This window comes from Antennarius striatus, chromosome 5 (genome assembly GCF_040054535.1).
Source record: "Antennarius striatus isolate MH-2024 chromosome 5, ASM4005453v1, whole genome shotgun sequence".
NCBI classification, from domain to species: domain Eukaryota; kingdom Metazoa; phylum Chordata; class Actinopteri; order Lophiiformes; family Antennariidae; genus Antennarius; species Antennarius striatus.
The window spans coordinates 15,344,787-15,355,897 of record NC_090780.1 but is presented as its reverse complement, the minus strand read 5'-3'; the positions used below and the strand labels follow the sequence as shown (position 1 = coordinate 15,355,897).

The window sequence follows — 11,111 nt, the reverse complement described above, 5'->3', positions numbered from 1 at the left end:
TAGATAGATAGATAGATAGATAGATAGATAGATAGATAGATAGATACTTTATTAATCCCGGAGGAAATTGCATATATCCACTGCTCAGGCATTACATAACAAATAATACTGGATAAACACCAGGAGAAAAGGAAACACTGACATCACAGGACATACCACAAGACATACATTACACTAACAGAGAGACACATGCAGCACTAACAGGACTTATATACTAAACTATAACTAAAATATAAACAGTATAAAATTTAAAAATATTACAGTATTAAAATATAAACAGTATAAAATAAAATCTAAACAGTATAAAATTTAATTAAAATATAAAACAGTATAAAAAATAAATAAATTATATATATATATATATATATATATATATATATATACAACAGTATAAAATTAAATTTAAATTAAATTAAATTAAATCCATTTTCAACCCCGTGCTGACCTCTCCACCTCCCCCCCGCTCCTCCTGAGAGAGTCATTGTACCCCCTGATGGCACGGGGCACGAAGGAGGACCTCAGCCTCTCTGTGGAGGCGCTGTGTGACAGCAGTCTCCCACTGAAGGTGCTTCTCTGCTGGGAGAAGGTGGTGTGTAGGGGGTGCCTGGTGTTGTTCATGATGGCCTTAATTTTAGACATGGTCCTGCTCTCCAGAAGCATATCCACAGAGTCCAGGCTCAGCCCGACCACTGAGCCCGCTCTGCAGATGAGTCTGTTCAGATGGTCCATATCTCTTTTCCTGGCCCCCCCACCCCAACACACAATGGCGTATGACAGCACACTGGAGACTACGGACTGATAGAACATGAAAAGGAGCTTAGGACAGATGTTGAAGGAGGCCAGCCTCCGTAGGAAGTACATCCTGCTCTGCCCCTTCTTGTACACACAGTTGGAGTTGAGTGACCAGTCCAGTCTGCTGTCTAGCTGCAGTCCCAGGTACTTATAGTTTTCTACCACCTCCACCTCACTGCCTTTGATGATCACCGGCTGTGGAGAGGGAGGTGCCCACCGGAAATCCAGAACCATCTCCTTTGTCTTGGAGACGTTGAGCTGGAGCTGGTTCTGTTGGCACCACTCCACGAAGTCAGCCACCAATGCCCTGTACCCCCCCTCATCACCCTCCCGGATACATGCCACTATCGCAGTGTCATCGGAGTACTTCTGTATGTGGCATGTATCCGAGTTGTGCTTGAAGTCTGATGTGTAGAGGGTGAAGAGAATGGGGGATAGAACGGTCCCCTGTGGCGCCCCTGTGCTGCTGGTCACCATAGAAGACAAACAGTCCCCCATACGGACGTACTGGGGTCTGTCCGTTAGGTAGTCCGTAATCCAGCTCACGAGGTAGGGGTCCACAGCCATGGAGGTCAGTTTATCCTGCAGGAGCTGGGGCTGGATGGTGTTGAAATCAGATGATGGTGTAGAAATGGTGTAGAAATCAGATGATGGTGTAGAAATCAGATGATCCCCAGAAACTTGAAGCTCAGTTGGAAACAGAAATTTAATATTTATTCCAGTCATGCAAACACAAAATTAAAAATTCAAGAGTAGTTGATCAGTAAAACAAAAAATAACACTATACATTATATTAAATAATCTAGATCTTAAATACCATTCTTTCCAAAATAATTTCTATCGTTTTCTTCTATTCTCTGTAACTACCTTCTGCTGCAGTAATTGTGGAAATTTCCCCACTGTGGCATGAATAAAGGTTTATCTTATCCTATCTTAAAAGGGAAGTATTGTTATATCCAATCCCTTTTCGTAATATTCAGTAACTAAAACCATTTTAAACTGTGCATTACAATGCTTAATACAGTATCAGCCCATATTCTTTCTATATAGATTTATGCATTAAAATTCTATAATTATAGTTATTTAAGAATGAATACACAGAGACTATTTTATGTTTTTATTCAAATACGATGTCCCAATTTGTACCAATGAGACTAGTGTTTTAGCATAATGAATTATTTGAATTCAGATATAAGTTTGGCGTTATATGTGTGTAAAATGTATTTTCTCTGATTGTTGCATAAAGACATTAGTCTGCACTATAAAATAATCATTTCTGGGTGTAATTGAAATTACGCTGTTGAACTCTGTAGAACAGCTGCGATGACTTTTTTTTTCAAGCTTTTACCTCAATTGTGATTAAAAAATACTAAAATACTATTGATTTTAGGTGAAAATATTAAACTTGGGATTTTTTATTTTGTTCAATGCCATCTTCACTGAAACCAAAATTTTCAATTAGTTGTTTCAGCAAAATTTTTAAATGTTTTTAGTATAAATCTATCTTTTAAATATAAAACAAAAGCAGTGCCTTTCAAAATTTCTCTAATGTGACCTACATTTGAAGTGAAGCATCATGTTAACATCAGAAACTTTTGGAAAGGGAAGGGTGTGTCTCATAAAAGAAGTTCTTCAAATATTTTTAACCACTGGGGAGTGACAGAAGGAAGTACAGAAATATTTTGTTTGCACCTATTAAAATCACTTTTTTCTTTTCAGTATGAGATCAAATAAAGAATGGTTTAAGAAAGCTGTTCTAGAACGACTTCTCCATTCACACAAAATAATATATCTGTATATTAATGACAAGATCACATATGAGGTTTTAATAAAACATTAAGGAATGATCAACATGTACATAAAAACAAACAATCTGTGTTATTATTCACAAAAATGTAGCATCTTTCATAAAAATGAACTCTGACATGGCTCTTTTCACAGCGTTCCCCTGCTGTTTGGGATTCAGTATTCCCTCTCCCATATCAACTTTACATATTTCACAAGTTTCGGAACATATAGTAGCTACTGATATCCTTGGAAAGGTTGCGTTAGTTGGTGGACTTGATGTTACATGCTTCTTGTTGAGAAAAGTGACCAAGTGCCAGCTGGTAGTTTTTATTGCATTTCTCGATCTGAATCTGGTGAGCTGCCCAATAATACACCAACCTAACTGAAGTAAAACTAGAGGCTAGTTGAGTCTCATTACAGGTTAAAATACTGCTGGCTTGAAAAAGCCCAACACATATTTTGATAAAGTAGGAAAGTATTTATCTACCACACCTAGCCAGTCCAGCCATCACAAAGACTAAAAGAGCAGCTTCCAGGCTCCACTATATCTTTAAGCAGTTAATGCTCTATGCTACGTTGTATTAAAAGCTTGTATTTACCCTGTAAATTCAGACTGTTGCAGAAAAAGAAGGCCTACTGAATAAAGCACATTCAATTTTCCTTTTCAGTCTTTCCATCTCAAAAATACATGAAAACTTGTGTACCATCCATCCATTGTCTTAGGGAAGAGATGACTATAATCATCTTGTCTATAGCTGCTTTTCTACCTAGTGGGTCACGGGTGACGGTGCAGTGTCTCCCAGTTGGCTGCGGGTGAAGGATGGGTAACCCCTGACGTGTTGCCAGCGCATCATGGGGCTACAACTTGTGTACCATTGAATATACATTAAAAACAAGTAAGGTTTGACAATTAAAGCAAGCATTTCTGATCCACAAATGTTTGTTAAATATATGCAACACCCCCAAAACACATCAATAAATACAAATTTCCTCATAAGCAGCGTCTGTCCAAACTCAGTAAAAGTGAATCATGTTGGTTGCAGAATAAATTAACAATAAATACAAAAAAATTGCTTTCACACAAAAACTAGACATCATGGCAGGGTGAGACGTATCTGTAAGTGTAAATATTTTCACATGTGTAACAGAAGAGGAAGCCCCAACCAGGGAAAGCAGGCGACCACCAAAATAATAAACTGGTGTTAAGGGAGTGCTGGCTTAAGCTTAGATCCAGATAAAATAGACTAAAAGAATATACAAATCAAAAAGGACACCAGGCGTAGGTTTGTCTCCTGCTCAAGAGCTAAAAGGTCAAACGTTCAAGGCAATTCTTCATTGTTACACCACTGAGATGTGTGAAACAGGTGCACATCATTTAGAGCTTTACTGGTGGTTGTAATACCATTCTAAAGCATTTCAGTACTTCTTCATTTAGATCACATTAAACCTTGTTTACTAGAAATATAATCTATTGTACTACAGCTGTCTTATATGTGAAACTGTTCAAAGACACATTTCATAGTTTTGGTTTTTCTCTCTAAGTAACAACCACATTGAAAATTTACACTTAAGACTCTTAAACATTAAAGAAAAAGTGTTTTAAAATCTAGAACTTAATCTGTTTAAACTGGGTCAAGTTCAAAAAACTGGTTAAGTCTCTTCTAAATGAAAATGGGAACACTAAAACAATTTTTGCAATTGGTAAGAAGCGAGAAAAAAAGACTGGATATAGGATCTGTAGAGCTTTACAATGTTTGTCGTTGTCTTGATGCCAAAAGAAATGGCTCTGACTTTTCTAGAGGAGGGTTAAACAGGATTAATACATTTAATATATCTAGCACCCATGATTCCATTTCCAATGGTGTAACAACGGAAACTTGCTCAAAAACGATTATCGCGTAATTTTCCCACTTGGAAACAGAAAATCAGGGCCAACTTCAAGCATATAAAAATGACACAAATTAAGGAATGCCGTCTTTCCTTTGGCAGCACTGTGAGGGTGGCACACTCCAGTCATACACGTAGGACAATCGCAGTTTGACTTCCACCTTACAGAGTCTGTTGTCTCGCTGCAGTGTTTGGTGTTTTTCCAACATGTCTTCCAGGCTCTGCTTATGCGTTACCAAGTATTTGTTGTTGCAACCACGTGACTTGAACTCTGTGTCAAAGCGTGTGTCATGCGTTCGGCGAACATCAACTGGTGCTAGCCAGGCACCCAGTGAAACATCCTCACTCTGCCATATCTTCAAGTATGCTGCATTAATATGTACATAATGTACCAGGTCAGCTGACAGGATGTACCCACCTCCCAATGCATAGGGGAGGTAATAGTCACAAAGATCCCAAGTGGTTTCTCTCCATTTCCCACCGGTTTTAATTCGTCCCCGACCGGAGAAGAAGCCCCAGTACAACCGGTTGGGATCTTTCCCTTTCAGTTCCTCCTTAAGGAGATCCAAGCGAGCAAACGTGTCATCATCTGCTTTAAGAACAAACTTGAAATTTACATTCAGGTCCAACCAGGAGTACATATGCAGCAACTTCAATGTCAAATTCTCATAAGAATCTTGTAAGTCAGGCAGTAACAGTAAGTCTTTGTGTCGTCCTTGTTCTGTGTCAAGGTTCTGAAGATCTTCGTTAGAAAGCCCTTGAGTTCCCACCACAAACATTGCCAGAACATCCGAGTCCCGTTTGGCCAACCATGTGCTGCGGATGATACTCCTCCGCTCTGTGTACTTTGGTCCAGTAGTGATGAGGACCACAAGGAAAGCTGACAAGTCCTTTGATTTGGAAGGTGTGTTATGTTGCCCAGGATGAGACTGCAGAGCGTTAGCATGAGGGGCTAAACCTGGAGGATCCTGGTAGCCCTGTTTCAGGGTTTCTGAGGTACATTTGGCCAAGAAGACCAAAACTGCAACAAAGCTGCAGACAGTGCCAATAACCAGTGCTATCTTGTGGCGGCATACTAGACGAAATAGACGCATGACGCTGAATCTGCAGTGAAAACAAGCAAAAAAGCAAAAATTAGGTCAATTATATAAGCAGGTATACTGTAATTTGCAAATATGCATTTGAACAAACCTTATCAGAAAGATAAGGTTTAAAAACAAGCAAATCTACATTTAGTGTTTTCCATCAGATCACAAACATCGCTGAATGAATCACAAAGTAGGAAATCTTGGCTTTATATCTTTAACCATTGTGCTAATAGACAACACAAATATAATCCTATACACTCTTTAGTGATTTGTGTGTGTGTGTGTGTGTGTGTGTGTGTGTGTGTGTGTGTGTGTGTGTGTGTGTGTGTGTGTGTGTGTGTGTGAAATTTAACTTTACTTATTGGATGCAGCAGAGCAGGGCCGGATAGCAGCTTTTCAGAGCTAACGTTTTCCCGAGCTAAGACCCTCTGCGTACTTTCTAGACTCACTCCGCTTAACGTGATGACAACAGTCGCTCATATTGGAACACACATGGAAAGCAGAAAAATAATCACATTCAACAGATCAGTAAAAATCAGTCTGTTCGCTGAGTTCCGAGCCAAGTACCGATATAGTCCATGTAAACGTTCCTGCTTCCGCTTGTTTCAATCGCTCCCGTTATGTTCTTCTTCTTCTGCTATTTTGTCGCAGTTGTTTGCCACAAAACAACATTAGCGCCACCTAGTGAGGGTCTGGTCGCCAGCAAAAATTAAAAAACAAAACAAAAAGCGTCTGCCCTTGGTTTCCCTGTTCCACTGCGTCTGTCATTTCTTTTTTATTTCTTATAAGATAATGATTTGGATTTAGTTTATTGCCATTGTCTCTGCCCTCTTATGTGCATGTTTTGCATTTTTGTATGCAAGCTCTTTCCCCGTTCACCCCCCTGTGACAATTATTCCTGCTTTGCCTAATTATGTTACAACAAAGTGAGATGAATTGTAAATTTCTTTACCATTACGTCCTTGTTCCTGATCCAGCCCTTAAATATTCCACATCAAATAACACTACCCTTCCAATTTTGTAGTATTGACTCTATTTTTTATTTCTTTAGATTATGGCATGGAATTTCAAATTTTATTAGCTTAACATTTCCTTTCCTGAACCATATTTTAATTTCAATTACAGTATCTCTAGATCTTGAGTTGTCCTCAACTTTCTGTATTTTATTTTTTGTTTAATAAATATTGCACAGTGCACATTTCCATTCTTTTTTTGCACCTTCTTCCACTGCACCGTCGTTTCTTCTGTCTGTATTGAATCAAGGTGTCACCCTGTGCTTCTGGTTCTACCATCCTTTGGTTATATTTATTTTTATTTTTTATTTTTATTCAGATTTGCTTGATATATGTTCTGTAATCGCCCAAGCTTTTGAGCCTGCTTTGCTAATCCATCTGCCCGTGCACTGGAATCTGCTTAAATGTTGGTAACATAAGTCTGTGGAGTGGTTCATATATGCCATGCATGTTATCTGTGTCAATTGTACTACATGATGTACATAACTGTTCATACATTAATCCATGCATCATTTCAACGGAGTGCAAGCATAGATGGTCTGACAATTTCCTTTCAACAGAAGCCCTCATGGGTGGCTTTTTCTAAGCAAAACCTGTTTTCCTGTAATGCAAACCTTGAATCCGTAAAAAAAAAAAATCAAGGACCGTGACGTCGCCCAGTATGTCGTAACCGGGCTCAGCCTAAAAGGAGGATGTAGGCCCAACCACCGGTGGACTCACCACCCCCTGAAGAAACCGTAGGGGACGGGTGCAGTGTGGATTGGGTGGCATTCATCAGCATGGGGCTCGATGACCCAATCTCCAGACAAAGAGTCTAGCTCTAGGGACATGGAATGTCACCTCGCTGGGGGGAAAGGAGCCAGAGCTTGTGAGGGAGGTACCGTCTAGATATGGCCAGGCTCAGCTCCACCCACAGCTTGGGCTCTGGAACCCAAGGCAAAAACTCTGGTCTGGGAAGAGTTCAGGGAGGCCATGGAGGAAGACAATCGGTGAACCTCGAAGAAATTCTGGCAAACCATTTAACGCCTCAGGAGGGGAAAGCGGTGCACCGCCAACACTGTTTACAGTAGAGGCGGAGAGCTGCAGAACTCAACTGAGGATATTGTCGGGCAGTGGAAAGAATACTTCGAGGATCTCCTCAATCCCGCTGCCATGTCTAACACAGAGGAAGCAGAAGCTGAGGTCTCAGAGGTGGATTCGTCCATCACCCAAGCTAAAGCCACCGAGGTGGTTGCCAAACTCATTGGTGGCAAAGCACCGGGGGTATATGAGATTCGCCCTGAGTACCTCAAGTCTCTGGATGTACAGGGACTTTCATGGTTGACACATCTCTGTAACATCGGATGGCAGTCGGGGCCAGTAAGTCTGGATTGGCAGACCGGGGCGGTGGTCCCTCTTTTTAAAAAGAGGGACGGGAGGGTGTGTTCCAACTATAGGGGGATAACACTCCACAGCCTCCCGGGGAAAGTTTTTCCAGGGTACTGGAGAGGAGGATTAGACCTATAGTCGAACCGCGGATTCAGGAGGAATAACGCAGTTTTCGTCCCGGTCGTGGAACACTGGACCAGCTCTACACTCTCCATCAAGTGCTCGATGGTTCATGGGAGTTTGCCCAACCAGTCCACATGTGTTTTGTGGATCTGGAGAAGGCATTCGATCGTGTCTCTCGTGGTATCTTGTGAGGAGTGCTTCAGGAGTATAGGGTCCGGGGCCCTTTGCTGAGGGCTGTCCGGTCCCTGTATGACTGAAGCCAGAGCTTGGTTCACATTGCCTGCAGTAAGTCAGACCTGTTCCAGGTGCGTGTTGGACTCCGGCAGGGCTGCCCTCTATCACCGGTTCTGTTCATAATCTTTATGGACAGAATTTGTAGGTGCAGCCAGGATCCAGAGGGAGTCCAGTTTGGTGACCAAAGGATTTCATCTCTGCTTTTTGCAGACGATGTTGTCCTGTTGGCCTCTTCAAACCTGGACCTTCAGCGTGCACTGGGACGGTTTGCAGCTGAGTGTGATGCGAGTGGGATGAGGATCAGCACCTTTAAATCCGAGGCCATGGTTCTCAACCAGAAAAGGGTGGTGTGCCCTCTTCAGGTCGGTGGAGAGTCTTCACCCCAAGTGGAGGAGTTTAAGTATCTTGGGGTCTTGTTCACGAGTGAGGGAAGGATGGAACGCGAGATTGACAGACGGATTGGTGCAGCTTCTGCAGTGATGCAGTTGCTGTATAGGTCTGTCGTGGTGAAGAAGGAGCTGAGTCGCAAGACGAAGCTCTTGATTTACCGGTCAATCTACGTTCCTACTCTCACCTATGGTCATGAGCTTTGGGTCATGACCAAAGCTCATGACCATAGGTGGGTCATGACCGAAAAGACAAGATCCCGGATACAAGCGGCTGAAATGAGTTTCCTCCGTAGAGTGGCTGGGCGCACCCTTAGAGATAGGGTGAGGAGCTCAGCCACCAGGGTGGAGCTCGGAGTAGAACCGCTGCTTCTCCGCCTCGAGTGTAGCCAGCTGAGGTGGCTCGGGCATCTGTTCCGGATTCCTCCTGGACGCCTCCCTGGGGACGTGTTCCGGTAATGTCCTACCGGGAGGAGACCTCGAGGAAGACCTAGGACACGCTGGAGGGACTATGTTTCTAGGCTGGCCTGGGAACGCCTCGGGCTCCCCCTGGAGGAGGAGGTGTCTGGGGAGAAGGAAGTATGGGCATCCCTGCTGAGACTGTTGCCCCCGCGACCCGGCCCCGGACAAGCGGTAGACGATGAATGGATGGATGGAATCCATCAAATGTTCGACATATTGTTTGCCAGGTTTTCACAGTTCAAATCAAAAAGCGCAATTCAAATTCAAAAATTATAACTTATTTCTTTGTATCTAATATGCAATGACATTTCGCCCATTTCAACTGAAGAGCAACCCTGGAGTCATTTTATAAATTGTTCAATTTTGAGTTTCTTTGCTACTGTACTATAAACCACACATCCATGTTCTAACAGTGATCTGATCAGTGCTCAAAAATATATTCTCCATCTGATATTGTTAAACATCTCATGACATTTTTTACATTCATCCTTCAACTTCTTCACATGCTCGCTCCACATTAGCTTTTTGTCAAAAGAAACATCCAACTCTATCATAGGCCCATACAGTATATCACTATGTGTATGTTGCCCTGTCTTTCCTTGGTGAATATACTAGTCATATACAGTATATTTCTTAAAATGATTTCATACAACTGCCAGACATCCATCTACACTTCATTTGAAATGTACTACCCCAAAATGATACATGGTCCTGAATTTATACTGTCTGAAAGTTGCTGAATGCAGCTCTCTTGAAAGCACGCAGTTTGTCTGGGTTGGCCATCAAATGTTGATGAGCTCCCACTGTCAACGCCTGCTACAAGCCCCTCTTGATGTTGATATGCGTAAGTGGGACATGTGCACTCAACTTAACATGCACGCTGCAACTCTTGGTCTATATTTCACTGGACTTGATGTACCCTTGCCTGGTTTCCTGGTAGGAATGCCTCTTGGAATTTTTCCCATTGTCCATATCGCTTACTGTAAAATCTTAACATGGTCATATATCGTATAACACCTGAATACTTTATTATTATGCTATATAGGAAATACATCTTTTTTTTTCTCCTGGTGCTGTTATACCTGATTTTGATACTGCCCTCTTCATTTCTCACAAAGTAAACATAGCATTCATAGAACTCTTAGTGACATTCATTCTTTCAAAAATTTCACACTGAGTATGTCTTGTCACATATTTTCTTTTCTCCCCTTCTCTCTCAAACTGTCAGAGCTACGGATTTGAGTAAGTGCATTTACTATAATCTCTGCCTTCACTTTATTGTACTTCTCTTCCAACCCCCTTTTCAGTAAAAGGTGCTGTCAATGTAATTTAAATCCATTTTAACAATATTTTCTCACATACTGTAGATATCTAAATTTTTCTGATTTTTTTATTAAATACCAAGCTTCCCAGAGTTTTCCTTTAAATCTTATTTCTATGTTGCAAAGCACTGGAAAATGATCATGAATCTTCTGGCAGATCACATTCGTATGCGAACATGATTTTCTTCCAGATCACCTGAATGGCCTCCGTTGATATTCTGTGATAAAGTTTTATTATTTATCATCTACCACTGAAAACTAATTCACATCTGCCGTAGTCATGCTCAGCTGCTGCCAGGGGTTAGGCAGAGTGTCATTTCTCAATAGTAATTAAAATATCTCTATTTCAATCTGTTCAGTCTGTCCAAACAAAATACATTAGAAACAATTCATATACAATTCACATCTTTTTTGGTCTGATCAGTCTCTATTTTAGAATTGGGATAAAGTTTTGTATATTCTGAAGTGTACAATTTGTTTGAAGAAGTCATCAATTTTGCTTTCGTTTTGACCTGCAGAAAATACAACAGTACAGTACTAAAATTGTTTCATTTCAACACCAGTCATTTTACTGTCAGCAATGCTATCAATTAGTGCATCAAATCCGTCATTATAATGTCATGGTTCTGCAAATATCAAAAAATTATA

General features: G+C 41.1%; 1 protein-coding gene across 4 annotated transcripts; it reads right to left on the bottom strand.

The window, feature by feature from the left end:
• Window positions 1–2,609: 2,609 nt before the first annotated feature.
• b3galt6 (UDP-Gal:betaGal beta 1,3-galactosyltransferase polypeptide 6) lies at window positions 2,610–6,172 on the bottom strand. 4 transcript variants are annotated; one of them, XM_068315637.1, is made up of 2 exons: window positions 6,071–6,172; window positions 2,610–5,571 (listed from the first exon to the last, which is right to left on the bottom strand). In XM_068315637.1, the coding sequence occupies exon 2, from the start codon at window positions 5,559–5,561 to the stop codon at window positions 4,542–4,544; it is 1,020 nt and encodes a 339-aa protein (XP_068171738.1). In that variant the 5' UTR covers window positions 5,562–5,571; window positions 6,071–6,172; the 3' UTR covers window positions 2,610–4,541. The 4 variants fall into 4 exon arrangements, with proteins under 4 accessions (XP_068171738.1, XP_068171737.1, XP_068171736.1 ...); XM_068315636.1 differs by having other exon boundaries at window positions 5,909–6,162; XM_068315635.1 differs by having other exon boundaries at window positions 5,914–6,162.
• Between the last annotated feature and the right edge of the window lie 4,939 nt (window positions 6,173–11,111).

Coding starts and splice junctions, on each gene's coding strand:
- b3galt6 (XM_068315637.1), bottom strand. CDS start 5,561: ATGCGTCTATTTCGTCTAGTATGCCGCCACAAGATAGCACTGGTTATT.